Source organism: Durio zibethinus, chromosome 4 (genome assembly GCF_047325235.1).
Source record: "Durio zibethinus cultivar Kanyao isolate XHJ-2024 chromosome 4, ASM4732523v1, whole genome shotgun sequence".
NCBI classification, from domain to species: Eukaryota; Viridiplantae; Streptophyta; class Magnoliopsida; order Malvales; family Malvaceae; genus Durio; species Durio zibethinus.
This window is the reverse complement of record NC_143165.1, coordinates 1660500-1676647: the sequence shown is the minus strand read 5'-3', so window position 1 is coordinate 1676647 and position 16148 is coordinate 1660500. Positions and strand designations below refer to the sequence as shown.

Genomic DNA, 16148 nt, shown 5'->3' with positions numbered 1-16148 from the left:
ATATTATTATTTCTAATTTTTTATTTTTTTGTGAAATAATTTTTAGTTCATATTAATATTTATAATCATGTGTGTTGCATGTGAATATTTATTTTTTATTTTTTAAATGATAATGGTAGATTAAATGTATAGTTTTTATATGATATAAATAACTAAAATTAATAAGTGCATATTAATCTCTAAATTTGTATTGACACGAAAAGTTTATCTTACATGTAAAATATATTAGATTAACATAAAATTTAAAGATAAAATTTAAATTTACCATTTTATTAAATTGAGAGCTTCAAATTTACCATTCTATTTTATTTATTTTTTGATGCAAATGCAAAATTAGAACTCTAATAATAAAAAAATTATATGAAATTTAACTTTATATATATAATTCATTTAATAAAAATCTTTCAAAGGAATTAAATTTTTTATTTATACATTGAATAAATTTTATTAATATTTATAATTAAAATAATAATTTAAAAATATGATAAACTTAGATATTCCTCTTCATTAATAAAAAAACTCATTTTGACTTATAGGTTTCTTTTTCTATAAGCATAGTATTTTTTTCTTGTTTTAATTTTATAATTTTTTGTTTAATTATAAATAGTGATATCTATCTATTTTAATTTCCTATAAATGCAATTGAAAAAATAAAAATTATTGTAATTGCAATTAAAAAATTTTTTTAAAAATTTACATTAAATATATCAAAAAATTAAAATTTGGATTTAACTGGTGGTGTGATGGATTCAATCATATTGTACTAAAAATACAATTAAATCCAAATGAGTACTGAATTTTTTTAGGTCCAGAGTCAATTATACTGTAATTTTTTATTTTATTTTCATTTTTACCTTTGAAATTTTATGTTAACTTAAAAATACCTAATTCTTATTTTTAATTCATTTTGATTTTTATTATATAATAAATTAATCAATAGAATTTATTACATAATAAGCTAATAAATAATTTAATTTAATTTAATTTTAAATAATTTATTAACAAACTATTATTTAAAATAATTTACTAATTATTTTTTAATTTTATAAATATTAAATTATTTAAAATTTTTATTTTAACAATACATTTGATAATCATTTTTTCTTATTATAAGTTATTTCATTATCATAATTATTTTTATATTTAAACATATATTTTGTTATTGATTTTAATCTCTTTACATTAATTAATAATATTTTTATTATTATTTTTAATCAGACAGGTTTTTAATAAATTATTCGTAGTGAATTTATTTTTGTTTCATTTTCTTTCTCTAGTAGTCTACAACAACAACTCCAGAAGTAGTTGGTTGTACGTTTTAAAAGATTTGGATGAGATTGTACCATAAAAAATTGGGATGAAATTGTTATTAATTAATTAATTAATTTATTTTGATTTTGAAGAATGGAATTCGAATTTTATTCCCTTTGATGCTTAAATGAGATGGATATCCAACTGTTTTAAGCAAGACGTTGAGCATAATTGACCTCACAAATAGTCATTGAGAGTGAGATTTCATGTGATCACATAAATTTTTAATGCAAGTAAATATAATAATTTATGTATTTATATTATATTTATTTAGATTAAATAAATATAAAAATTTTGTCTTATTAAATTTGAATCACATATTAAACATAATTTTTTTTATTTTTATTAAAAATTTAAATTATATTATTTTTATATTATATTTTCATATTTTGTTTAAAATTGCCATCTGAACTCTACACAAAGGTGCGACATTCTCTCTAAATCACCTCTGGATTTGAGAATTTTCATAGGGCCAAAGCTCCCTCTTTCCATCATTTTCTTTTTCATATGTGAAAATTAAAAATTTGGAGACAGCATGACACCTTTAATAAAAAGTGTTAAAAAAATAGAATTTTAGATAAATTATTTGTGAATATGTTTGATTTTTATTTATTTATTAAATTTCATAAATAATTTTAAACAATATTTTTATATTAATTTATTAAATAAACTGAATACAAATAAAAATTTATTTGATTTGATTTATATTCGTGAATAAATTTATTTAAAATTTATTTATTATTCGTTTATAATAATAATAACAAAATTATATTTTAATCTTTTATCTTAATTTTATTTTAAAGTTTATTTTATATTCGTTTATATTTGTTTAAATTTATTTGATTATAATTTATTTATTGTTTATAAATATTTTCATTTAAATATGTTCATTATTATTTATTTAATATTCACAAATAAATTTATTTAATTTAATAAAATCAAACATGAATCAAATGTAAATATTTTATTATTTAAATGAATCTAATTCAAAGAAATAGAATAATTTTTTTTATCAAACACAAACTAAACTCGAATACTTTCAAAAATTAACAAACATATTACAAATATATTTTTATTCATTCATTTCCGATTTGTTTACATCTCTGATCTTTATTCGAGGAAACTTGTTTGTCATTAATATTATCAAACGATGCTTCACTCAGCTTCGACAATTCCTTGAGAAAGAACAAAAACCAACAATGTGGCATCTTAAACATAAGAACAATTCTGTCTCTGAAACTTATATGCAAAAACCTTTCAAAGCATTATCACTGCTTTACTTCTAAAGCAGAAACTGCAGTTCTTTCTATAGAAGCCTTTGTTCGATATTGCTTCTTGAAACCTAACATCTTATTTAATGCACCAATATAAGCCTTGACACTGGAAACAACTATATCCATTCCTGCTCCAGTTCCACTGGCACCAAAGGATAAAAAGATTTATGCTCCGAATTTTGGGGTTGGAAGTGTTAAAATGTCAAAGGAAACAACAGCAAGAAGATTCCATACCTAAATGTTCGATAAACTAGTTCGCCAGTCAAAGCATGAGTCGATATGTGACCTTTTTCTGCGCGAATTAGGACGCGGGTGGTGGCGATAGCATCAATGCCTTCTGTAACAGCGTTCATTGAGTATTCGAGAAGTGTGACTGGTTCCTGCAAATGGAGGAGGAAATTTTGCAGCATTGCTCCACAATCTCAGTAAAAGTGTGTTTCATAGACAAATTCTTCAATAACACTAACAGTGAATTTAGTAAAAATAATCCAATCCGAATGACGGGTTCGATCCAATTTGACCTTTTAAAATTTTTTTTTTAATAAAAAATTGAAATTGAATTAAAATCAGGTTTTAGATTTTAGACAAATTCAACACAATCCGATCCAATATATATAAAAAATTATTTTTTTATTATTTATTTAATTTTATATTTATATATTTATTTAATTTTATATTTATGTTACAAAAATAATATTTTATATTAAAAAAATAATATTTTATAAATTTTAGATCGAATCGAATTCGGATATAATTTTATACAATATCAAATCGAGGCACGTAAAATCAGATTATTAAAAATAAAAATAAAAATTTTTAAGATCCAATCAAATTCAAATTTTATATATATAAAATCGGATCAGATTTAAAACGAATAAAAACCTGTCTCGATCCGACTCATTGCCATCCCTTATATCATAAAAGAAAACTACCAATCTCATGTATCAAACCTTTATAATGAGATCGACGGCTTTATAAGCTGAATCTACTGGCCCAGTTCCAACTGAGCATGCGACATGCTCCCTCCCATCAGCACCTGTGAGTTTAATTGTTGCGGTAGAAAGACCAAGAGTTCCACAAGTAACCTGCATGTTATGTTTTCCATTCAAGTATTATCAGAAACTAAAATTTCATTCAAATCGGATGATGAACAACATAGTTTAAAACACAGTTACCAGGATCGCTGCTACCCCTAGGACTGCGATCCACTTCGTATATTCTTGATTACGAATATCGATAAACTTCTATGTTCATATTAAAATACACTCATGTGTTTAAAAAACATAAATATATATTTAAATCAAAATAACCCCAATAATGCTTTATACTGTACTGCAACCGAAAGTAACGAATAAATGAAGCTTATCCCCACTGAACCATAAAATATCTAAGTCACACACGCCATGCCACATTCCTGTAACTATGATTCAAAACATTGTCTAGTTACCTGTAGATCATTTAGCTTCCAAACAACTTCTGGTTGAAAAACTTCATCCGAAAGCAATGCTATTAGATCAGCGTCGTTGACTCTCTGGAATACCAGTAAATAAAATAAGTATTGACCACAATCATCTTCATAAAGAAACAACAAAAATCATGCATTTAGCAGAGCTTTAGAGCAACAGTTACTTTTCCCTTTCTAAGAATCAAGTTATAGAACAAAGCAACTACAACTCAACTAAAAATAAACTGAACTTCCAGGAAAGCCAGGATACTTGAGAAGCTAATTGATACAAGCATTCATAACCAACAAAAACCATTGCCTTCCACTGTTTTTTCAAAATCAATATAAGATCTTGAAATAGTTTTTCAATTATTTGGAACACAAACCCACCAAAATTCCTCATTAACTATTTGCTAAGCCATCAATGACAACCAGAACCCTTAAACTGGGGCTACCCAGAATATCTTGCAAACATATCAACTGCCAGCAACCATCCACCTTTCAGGCCTATGTCTTCATTTTCTAAAAGCCCACAAACCATTTCTTAAACCAACATCATCTCTTTAAGCTTAGATTACAAGGTTAACCATGTCATAACTCCATGATGGATTGAGAAAGATAGGTGCTTTTTTGTGTTAAAAATACATTCAGCATCAAACTGGAGTTTATGGCTCCACTAACAGTAAGAAATGAAAAGAGAAAACTACATCTACCAACAAAAACATTACCAATTTCCTATCTCTGTAATGTATCTCATTTTTTTCTCTTCTTATTTTCCATACAGATTAAAAAAAAAAAAACTTTTTTAGACGCTGAAGCTAGAAAACCAGGTTTTTTTTTTTTTTTAAATAACAGAGTAAACAGAGATGGAGAACTTTGAAAAACTGTTTAAAAATGTAATCCACGATAATAATGCTGGTTTTGCAAGGGAAATTTTATGAAAATTGTACTCTAGGCACATTCTCATTTTTCATTTTCATTTTCTGAAAAAACTTCACTGGAAAACACAGAAGTTTCCATAGTTGAAGACAGCTTAATTTCCAAATGCAACTCATTCAGTTGGATATATTATAAATAGTTGATTATGTGATGATTTGAGAGGAAAAGAAATCCAGGAAATCTGTAAAAACTCTTGTTTACCTTCTTTTGTTCAGCTACCGCTTTGAAGCGCCAGAATATGTTCCCAAGCTGTTCATCATCAAGCTCGTAACCAAGCTGAGGAAAATAGGAAGAGCTAGGTGCTTAGATAAATCATAGAGAGGTAATATCATCAAACTTACACATGCCCAAAAGCAGCATACCTCTTTCAATCGGTCTCTCAAAGCATGACGGCCACTTTACCAGAGAATTGCAAAAAAAAAAAAAGAATAACAGAGAAGTCATAATTTTTGTAACAACTTGATGAAACTTATAAGAATTTTATTTATGAATTCTTAAGAAACTTTTTAGAGTGCAAGAATATATATATAGCTAAAATATCAAATCTGTCAAATCCCATGATATCTTAGAGAAAATAACAAATCACCTAAAAATTCTCTAACAATAAATGGAAACTACCAAGTAGGAATTTGATCAATGAACCAAATCCCTTTTATTTAGGAAACAACCAAAATACTAAATTAATGACACCTAATCAAATCTAGTTAGGAATCGGTTTTCTACACTCCCCCTCAAGTTGGGTGGTAGATATCAATCATATGCAACTTGGACTTCAAATTCTCGAAATTGCCACAATGAAGAGCCTTGGTAAGGATGTCGTCTGTTTGATGTTCTATTGGAGTATAAACCAGTTTGACTGCACCTTCTTCAATCTTTTCTTTGATGAAATGGCAATCAATCTCTACATGTTTCATTCGATCACAATGAACAGGGTTTTTGGCAATTTTAATAGCTGCTTTATTATCACAAAACAGTTTCATCGAATTCCTAGCTAACCTTTTCAGTTCCTGAAGCATTCTCTCAAGCCAAATTCCTTCACAAATCCCATGAGACATAGCCTTAAATTCAGCTTCAGTACTACTTCGAGCTACCATTGCTTGTTTCTTGCTTCTTTAAGTGACCAAATTGCCCCATAGACATGTACAATACCCTGTAGTTGACCTTCGGTTTGTCACAGAACCAGCCCAATTTGCATCTGAGAAAATCTCCTCATCTCTATTTAGTGTTTTTTTGAAATGCAACCCTTTGCCTGGATTTTTTTTTCAAGTATTGAAGGATCCAATATACTGACACCATGTGTGTCTTTGTAGGATTGTTCATAAATATGCTCACCATGCTTACAGAGAAGCCAATATTAGGTCTAATGTGCACCAAATAAATTAATTTTCTCACAAGTCTTTGGTATCTATTTTGCTCTGCAAGAGGACTTCCATCTCTGGTTCCCATCTTGACATTTGGGTTCATCGGAGTATCCATTGGTTAACACCTAAGCACCCCTGTCTCTTTGAAAGGATCAAGTACATATTTTCGTTGTGAAACAGAAATATCATTTCTTAATCGCGCTACTTCCATGCCAAGAAAATATCGAAGCTGTTCCAAGTCCTTTATTTCAATCTCTTTAGCTAGAAGAGTCTTCAATCCAATTATTTCCTCTTCATAATCTTTTGTAAGTACAATATCGTCAGCATAAACAATTATAATAAAAATCTTGCTATTTAGTGAATGTTTGACAAACATAGTTTGGTCGGATTGGCATTGTAAGAACCTATTCTTTTTAACAGCCTTAGTCAAACGATCAAACCAAGTGCGAGGAGATTGTTTAAGGACATATAAGGATTTTTGAAGCTTACACACCTTGCCGATGTTGTCCTGGTTGTCAAATCCTGGAAGAACTTCATGTAGACCTCTTCCACTAGATCACCATTCAGAAATGCATTTTTGATATCGAGTTGGTGAAGAGGCCAATTTAGGTTTGCAACAAGTGACAGTAACACACGAACAAAATTCAGTTTTGCTACCGAAGCAAACGTCTTCTCATAATCAATCTCGTAAGACTAAGTGAACCCCTTAGCCACAAAACGAGCTTTGAATCTATTCACACTTCTATCTGTATTGTGTTTGATAGTAAAAATCCACTTACATCCCACTGCGCTCTTTCCTCCAAAAGATCAGTAATTTTCCATGTGCCATTCTTTTCTAGTGCTTACATTTCTTCCATTACCGCAGCCTTCCACTTTGGTTGTTCAAGCGCTTCTTGTATGGTATTTGGTATATGAACATCAGTTAATGATGTAACCAATGCTCGGTAAGTAGGAAACAACCTTTCATAGGAAACAAAATTACTAATAAGGTGCTGAGTACATGGTCTCACACATTTTCTTATAGCAATAAGCTGATCAAGATCACTAGGAAAATCATCAGAGATAGGTTTAGTAATTATGTTACCTGTATGAATTTTAAAAGTTCATGGATTTGGTTCAGAATCTTAGTTCTATGTTGGAGATGTACAGGTCCCTATCTCCTTTTGAGATTTCAGTCTTCTTGAGTATACAATCATTTACTTAGCTTTTGTCTTTTGCATGATTTCAAGAAATTTTGAAAACTCAGGATGACTGGTTGACTCAGAAAAAGAAGAAAAATTATTTGAAATGGGAATTTGAATTGGCAAAGAAGTAGACGAAGGATCAAATGATGGCTCAATCTCCCAAAGTTGATATTTCTTAGAACTCTCATCCTGAATATCAACTTTGGGATAGAATGGTTTATTCTCAAAGAAAATGACATCCATAGAAGTGTAAAACTTTATGGTAGTTGGTGAATAACATATGTAACCTTTTTGGTTAGGTAAGTAGCCAAAAAATATATACCGAGGGATCTGGGATCTAGTTTACTATGTTGTGGATGTATATGAACAAAGGTAGTACATCCGAACACTTTGACTGGTATGAAGGAAATAATTTGGACATAAGAGTAGGTTTTGAGAACTGTTTGACAGGGGGTTTGGAATTTTAGTACTCAGAAAGGCATTCTATTGATAAGAAAGGCTACTATCAGAATTGTCTCTCCCTAGAAATGTTTCAGGACATTAGAGGCTAGCATAATAGATCTTGCAACTTCCATTAGGTTTCTATTCTTTCGCTCAACAACTCCGTTTTGTTGAGGAGTTTTGGTACATAAGCTCTGATGAATAATTTCTTGATCTAACAAGATCCAAGAATTGAGTGATAGTATTCTCACCCATTATTTGTTCTGAGCACTTGAATTTTTGCCTGAAATTGAGTTTGCACCATCTTGTCGAAATTTTGAAATATTGAACTAACCTCTGACTTGTCTTTCATGAGCAACAGCAATGTAACTCTGTTGTGATCATCAATAAAGTAACAAACCATCTAGAGCCTGTAATATTATTAACCCTTGATGGTCCTCAAACATCACTATGGATCATAGAAAAAGGATGAGTTGATTTGTATGGTTGACTCGGACATGAATTGCGAGTATGTTTGGAAAATTGACAAATTTCACATTGGTAAGACTTGGAACCTTTGTTGAATAAATCGAGGAACAATTTTTTGAGGTACAAGAAATTTGAATGTCCTAAATGATAGTGCCATAACATAATTGTATTTTCTTTACTCTTACTAGAAAATGAAATCGAACAAGCATTCTTCCATGGTTGTCTCTTAGATTCTTCATCTCTAAAAAGATAAGAGTCCAACACACATCCTAGCATTGCCAATCTTTTTCGCTGAATCCAAGCCCTGAAACTCACACATGTTAGAAGGAAATTTAGTGACACAATTAAGATCTCTCATAATTTTACTAATAGGTAGAAGGTTGCAATCTAAATTAGGGATATGAAGAACATAGTCAAGTGTTATGTTCTTTAAAATAATGACCGAACTTGTCCCGACTACTTGAGAAAGTGACCCATTTGCTATTCGAAATGCGAGGTTTTCAAAATATGGGCTATATTCATGGCATACCGATGCATCACCAGTGATGTGGTTTGATGTGACTAAATCAACAATCTAAGATCTTGATTTTTCACTTTGCACAAGTAGAGCATTGAGAGAGTTACCTTTTTGTACAACAGACGATGTGCTTACAACTGATCCAGTGTTCTGAAGAGATTGCTAAATAATTTTCTGAAGAAGTTCCAACGGCTCTTTACTAAATGGGCTTGATTCCAAGGGTGTTGGAGTTGTCTCGATGGTGGCAAAATTTCAATGACTCTTTCAATTTCGAGTAGAACATGGTTTGTAGTCAGTAGGTTTCCCATGGATTTGCCAACAATTTTCCTATGTATGTCCTGCCTTCTAATAGTGGTCACACCAAGGTCTGTTATCTTTCTTCTGTCGATTTTCACCACCTTGGTAGGATTTTAGTCCTCGTGTAGCAAAATGGCTGAATTTTCTATCTCTTGTGGATTGCATGATATCCCTAGCATCACTTTCGTGCTACTCTCTTCTCAGCGGACCTCAAAGAAAACTTCTCGAATGCTAGGTAATGGCTTGATGCTAAGAATTCTCCCACAAACATTATCAAGGCTCTTGTTTAGACCAAGTAGAAACTTATAAACTCGATCCTTCTCCATTATTTTCCTGTATTATTGGCTATAGTCAAGGCACTTCCATGCTATTTCTTCAAAGATATCTAATTGCTACCAATAACGAGTTAAGGAATTAAAATATTCCGTGATAGAGAAGTCTCCTTGCCACAAATCATGTAGAGTGTTTTTCATCTCAAATATTGCAAACGTATTGTTTACGTTGGAATAGGTTTCTTTCGTAGCATCCTAAATCTCCTTGGCAATTTTGTAGTACATGAAATTCTCACTCATCTCGTTGGTCATAGAATTGATCAACCACTACATTACCATGCTATTCTCCAACTTCCAAGTTTGGTATTGCTGGTCATCCTCACTAGGTGAAACAACCATTCCCATGAGATAATCCTCCTTACATTTTTCACAAACAAACAGCATCACTGATTGAGACCATTGGATGAAATTTTATCCATTAAGTTTGTAATCAGTGATAGGCAACATGGGGGGCTTAGACACACCTGTGCGGTTGGCCATAGCATAGATAGAAAGATAGAAAGAAAAAAAAAATAATATATATATATATATATAGGTTTTGATGGTTCAGGATGAACACTCTGATATCATGTTAAGTATTCAACTCAAAACCAATTGCCAATAAGTGGAGGAGTCCAACTTGAATATAAGATTACAAGAAATTGAATATTTATTAGATGTAGGATAACACCACACTAACAGGCCCCCATCACGTATAAGCAAAAATGGAATAAGCCTACTACGTGAAAGATTTGAAAAAGGTAACAGAAAGAAATCCTGACTTTGATACCATAAAGAAATTCATGAGAATTTTATTTATGAATTCTAAAAAAACTTTCTAGAGTACAAGAGTATATATATATAACTAAAATATTAAATTTGGCAAATCCCATGATATACTAGAGATAATAACAAATCACCTAAAAATCCGCTAATGATAAATGGAAACTGTCAAGTAAGAATTTGATCAATGAACCAAATCCCTTTTATTAGGAAATAACCAAAATGCTAAATAAATGACAACTAATCAAATCTGATTAGGAATCAATTTTTCACACAGCTGAATTTGTAAAAATTAAAAAAATGAATAGTAAGATACCAACAACATGATTATGATAAGTATCATAACAGAACTGCATACATTTAAGTAGTAATAAAATACCAGAAGATGGCATCGATCTCACAAAAGAAGATGACAATTTTTTTGGTAGTGGTGATGGTGGGGAGGGAGAGCATTTCACCTACATTTACCCAATCACAATCAAGAATCATGTAAGGGACTAAGGGTCCACCACTTATAAGTGTGGACTCCACATAATATTTTGGTGGACCCTACATATTTCTAAATTTTGATTGGTTAATTATAGGACAATTATTGTAGGTGATATGCTCCGGTGGGAGCGGGTGGGAGCGGGTGGGAGAGAGAAGGGAATTCCCTGATCGAGAATCTAGGTTTCCTCTTTCAATTCACCTCCTCCAAACCCACACAGGCTAGAATGCAAGACTCTTTCAGTAAATTTAAAATGTGTGAGCATACATGTAAAAAATCTTGATCTGACTATTCATCTGTCCAAAAAGTACCCATGTTGAACACATTTGGCACCTCAAGATGGAAAGAGATATGGAGATATAACCCTTCCGTTATAGGGAAAAACTTGAGAATAACTGAGTAGTACTAATACTCATGTCCAACATTCATATCCAACTCCAACCAAAATAGCACCATGGAAGTTCATTCATGAAATAGGAGAAAGTTTAAAAGTTGCTGCATCAGATATCAAGAAGGAAAAAAAAAAAAAAAAGGGAGGTAGAGAAGTCTATGTTTATACACAAAGAAACTTGCCAGAAATCTAACAAATGTAGTGAACCATTATGCTTCACAAATATTTCTGATAACTAGCCAAGCTATTCTAGAATATTAGGAAAAGTTCAATATATTTATCAAGTATATTAATAATAGTACCCTTTTTTACTCGGCCAAGAAATTTTTTGGTGCCTACCAACTCAAGGGATATTAACAATTTGTTTACCCTTCGACTACCTTGATATCAGTGGATGAACACCTTTCATATGAACCAGAAAAGGTCAACAAAAAAATCTATTAAAAGATCACCCCATACCATTGGACCAATTCCACTATCCTCAAAGTTCACAGTCAAAAGTTCAAAAAATACTCACAAGATTGGATATAAGATATATTAACAATTTGTTTACCCTTCGACTACCTTGATACCAGTGGATGAACACCTTTCATAAGAACGAGAAAAGGCCAACGAAAAAATCTATTAAAAAATCACCCCATACCATTGCACCAATTCCACTATCCTCAAAGTTCACAGTCAAAAGTTCAAAAAATACTCACAAGATTGGATATAAGATATATTCACAAACATAAATACAGTATTCTTTGTGATGGCGACAAAATATATTGCTTCTTATGTTAAATCCTCAACTATTTCTGTCAGACTAATTGTGACATTGCATCCAAAATTCAAAAGAAATGAAAAACCAATTATAGCTCTTGCTGCACTTAACATATTTCACTATATACATCCCTCTAACTCTATCCGAAACATATTAAAAGAAAAAGATTTGCCAGAAATATGAAGAAAAAGATTTTGAAAAATGAAATGCCTACCTAAGTTTTCCAAGGACAATACCAGCTTCATTGGACCGTTCAAGCCCGATATCTTCAGGAGATATAATTTCATAAGTACCTTTGTGCTTTAGCATTCCATCCTACAGAACAGAAAGCATTTGGGAATATATATCTTATTGTTTTTATTATTTTTTGTAAGCACAGATATATATATATATATATATATATATACTAATCAAAACAACGAAAAAAGTTCACTTTGTTGCCTTCTTTAGATCTTTCTGAGGATAGCATCCTTAGCCAAACAGAATGACAAAAACAGATTCTTTTAACTAGGCACAACTATTTTGGGATTAAGGGTTCAGAGAGTTTGGTTGAGTTGGCTCTGAACTATACCATCACTAATTGTCAGCAATTTCACTCAGCAACCTGATTTGTACAAGAAATCGCCAGCGTAGCTAAACATATTAACAATTATTATTAATTAATATTGTCAATATTCACTTAAGACGAGAAAGAAAGAAAACACAGAACAAAAGAACAGAAGAACACCCAATGAAAGAACACCACAAGTAATAGATTACGCATTCAAGTAAACTCCAAAAGGATATAAGGAAGTTGTATTTCTTAAAATATAAAAAGTTAGAAAGGAGAAATTGTTACATCATAGATATTAGCCATAAAAAAAACTTACTTTAAAAATAGACAGAAAATAGTTTGGAGGTTCACAACATATATGCAGTTAAACACTAGAAAACCAACCTGGTGGATACCACTTTCATGAGCAAAAGCATTGGCTCCAACAATAGCCTTATGTGGCTGCACATGTAACCCTGTGTAGTCTTCCACCTAAACAACCATTTTAAGTCAATAATAACTCCCAGAGTTAAATCAATCAAGAGTAAGAAACATTGAATTGTAACTGAAGTTCACAAAAGAATACCATTTTGCTTGCCATCACAATGTGTCGGGTATTGATTCCTGTATAAAGACCTCCTAACACATGCTCACCACGACATTTCAAGGCCATCACAACCTACCCATATGAAAGTAAAAGCTCAATTAAAATCAAAACAGTAAAACAAAATATAGGCAGTAGGATAGGACAAGAACCGTCCATCAAGGGACAATTTCAACAATTACAACCAAAATAATGTTTCTTAAGACAACTAGAAGCTAGAATAGAGCAATTGACGGCTGAAAGCCTTTTATTTACAGATTTTAAATGTTTAACATAGGTAGACTACAAAACTAAAATGGGAAAATTTATCAGATGGATGCATAAACACCTTCATTGTCAAGAACCCACGCTCCACCTTCTCTCTCTCAACAAAAAAAAAAGAAAAGACATGATGAATTCATTTAATGTAATTTACAATTATTTTCATAGAATTGTGCATTCTTTTATGATGTGACAAGCGTGGTATCAACTCTTAAGTGTTTCACTGAAACTGGTTGTGTTCTTTGCCAATTTATCTAACAACGGACACAACCTCTGTCATGAGTTACTTGATAATGTGAGCCTTAAAATGCCCTTTCTCCCTCCTTTATCTTTGGCATAAAAAATGAAATTAAAAAAAAAAAAAAAGCCATGAAAGGGAGACCAACAAACATAGTACATTAGAGGCAGACAAAACAGTAACTATCTCAAATATTGAAGCACATGAAAATTCCAGAAACCTCATTAACTGAATTTCAAGGTAATTTGTAGCCATCTAATGCAGATTTGGTTGACAATGAGAGGGGTCTTAGCCTCTTAGGTAGTATGGACTCATGCATCATGGATTATTTGACTAAAACGTCCAAGAACACCAGATGCTGCTACAGAAAACCAGGTTTTTCAATCTACTTCTGCATAACTCAAATTCCAAATACACAATCACTCTAATATAGCAAAAGTAAAAGCTCACCTCCTCCAATGAAGCATTTCCAGCTCTTTCCCCAATGCCATTGATTGTTACTTCCACTTGCCTTGCACCTGCACAAGCTCCCTGAATTCATAACAGCTAACATGAAAATGCAATCCAAGCATATCAAACTTTGCATCAACTAATGAAGTAAAGCAGTGACCTACCGCTAAAGTGTTGGCAGTAGAAAGCCCAAGATCATTTTGGCAGTGTGTTGAAATTATAACATTTTCAATTCCAGGGGTATTGGCTTTTATATCAGCAATTAATTGCCCAAACTCGCTGGGCATCGTTATGCCAACGGTATCAGGTATGTTAAGAGTTGTAGCTCCAGCCTTGATCACTTCACCCAAAATCTCATATAAAAAGTCTCTGTCAGATCTGGTAGGATCCAAAGAAACAAGACTATATCATCAACAAGAGAAGCAATGATATATACCCTTTTATAATTTACTTATCTTATTTCAAAAGCAGCCTATGGCAGATCCATACACTGCTGCTACTGCAAAACAGCCATCAATTAAAGTCCTGGGAACAAATTACTCCACCTCATACAAATACAAGCATGCACTTGTTGCAGCAATATTTTGATGAAACACATATCTCTCACCAAAATGGTTTGCCTTCAATTATATGCAATCAAGAAACAAGTATTAAACCATAGTTTATCCATATTTAAACTTCAATTCCTCTTTCTGGTTTTAACCTTTTATCCTCTTACTTCCCCTATTCTAAACCAAATAAAACTATTCTCATAATTGCAACCCTTTCTGTTATTTCTTTTCTTTGACACAAGTAGTAATTAAAAATAATCTTATCCTTTCTATAAAAAAATACATATAATCTTATCCCGGAGCAATCCATTTTCCGGTACCCGAACTTAACTCAATTGGTTTATGCAACCACCCTTAAAACTTGACATCCAAGGATTCAAATCCCGGCACCTATGTCCTCTTTCATATTCTTTATCTCCTATGTACCAAAAACAAAAACAACCCATTTTACAAGCATAACATAATGGGAGATAAGGGAGAACAAAATTAGAACCTTCCAGCGTCTTCGGGGCTAAACTCGACATCCTTGCAACCCAAATTCCTAGCAAACCGAACCATAGTCCTAGCAATATCCAAAACCTCCTCTTTGCTCTTCCTCAACTTATACTTCAAATGAATCCCGCTCGTAGCGATAAAGGCATGAATCCTAGGCCTTTTCGCATACTTAACCGCCTCCCAAGCCGTTTCAATGTCCTTCTCATTACACCTAGAAAGTCCACAAATAACAGGTACATACCCTTTCTCATCCACTGCATTCCCAACCTCTTTAGCAATAGCTTTAACAGCTTCAAAATCGTCTTTTGAGGCAGCTGGAAACCCAGCTTCAATTATATCAACACCAAGCTTCGCTAGTTGACGAGCAATGTCAAGTTTTTCCTTGGAAGTCAGGGTGGCGCCGGGGGATTGCTCGCCATCACGGAGGGTGGTGTCGAAGATGCGGACGTAGTTGGGGTCGGGAATATGGTTGGGAACATACGCAGGGCGGCGCAGAGGAGAGGGAAGGTTGGGGTTTAAAGAGGAAAAAATGAGAAAGGATTTGGCGAACGATTGAGAGGGATATGAAGAGAAAGTAGGTTTGGAAGAAGGGAAGAGAAGGGAAGTAGGGGGAAGGAAAATAGATGACTTGAAGGAGGAGGAAGAAGAGAAAGGAGCTAACATGGAGGAAGTTAAGATAGAGGAAGCCATGGAAGAGGAAGGAAAAGAAAAGTGTAAAACCCCTGGAGGGAAAGGAGGAGAAAGTGTTAAAGTGAAAGAGTTTGAAGACTCTGAGGTTTATATGTTTGGTTTTGTTTGTTTGTGTTTGGGCAGGGAGGAAAACGGAGGGAAGGGGAAGCAGTTAGTTAGCCACACAGCTGTTGTTTCAGTGTGTCATGATAAGGTTAAGGTGGAAGCTCTCAAAAAGGATCAAAATTTGAAGTGTTGGACCCACTAACTGAACATGCAAAACCAAAGCCAATTCGACCACGTCAATTCATTGTCTTTACTTTTTTATTTGTATGGAATTGACTCATGCAGCCTTTATGTGCCTTAATTTTAAAAGA

General features: G+C 32.3%; 1 protein-coding gene and 1 long non-coding RNA gene across 3 annotated transcripts; both read right to left on the bottom strand.

The window, feature by feature from the left end:
• Nucleotides 1-2356: 2356 nt before the first annotated feature.
• LOC111289100 (2-isopropylmalate synthase 2, chloroplastic-like) lies at nt 2357-15977 on the bottom strand. Of its 2 annotated transcripts, XM_022879973.2 has the most exons (12): nt 15101-15977; nt 14221-14434; nt 14057-14137; nt 13090-13182; nt 12909-12995; nt 12186-12286; nt 5331-5364; nt 5170-5244; nt 4033-4116; nt 3536-3670; nt 2820-2965; nt 2357-2727 (listed from the first exon to the last, which is right to left on the bottom strand). In XM_022879973.2, exons 1-12 carry the CDS (start codon nt 15790-15792, stop codon nt 2580-2582), a joined length of 1890 nt encoding a protein of 629 aa, XP_022735708.2. In that variant the 5' UTR covers nt 15793-15977; the 3' UTR covers nt 2357-2579. The 2 variants fall into 2 exon arrangements, with proteins under 2 accessions (XP_022735708.2, XP_022735709.2); XM_022879974.2 differs by lacking the exons at nt 5331-5364; nt 12186-12286 and having other exon boundaries at nt 15101-15928.
• LOC149519017 (uncharacterized) lies at nt 5497-9925 on the bottom strand. The gene is made up of 3 exons (XR_016341345.1): nt 9047-9925; nt 7414-8726; nt 5497-7289 (listed from the first exon to the last, which is right to left on the bottom strand). It is a non-coding gene; the product is annotated as an uncharacterized LOC149519017 (long non-coding RNA).
• Nucleotides 15978-16148: the final 171 nt, after the last annotated feature.

Bases quoted from the DNA above. Each gene is read 5' to 3' on its own strand.
- LOC111289100 (XM_022879973.2), bottom strand. From the start codon at position 15,792: ATGGCTTCCTCTATCTTAACTTCCTCCATGTTAGCTCCTTTCTCTTCT. The intron at 13,183-14,056 runs GTGAGCTTTTAC...TCATATGGGTAG, and splicing joins GAAATGCTTCATTGGAGGAG to GTTGTGATGGCCTTGAAATG. The intron at 5,245-5,330 runs GTATGCTGCTTT...TATTTTCCTCAG, and splicing joins TGAGAGACCGATTGAAAGAG to CTTGGTTACGAGCTTGATGA.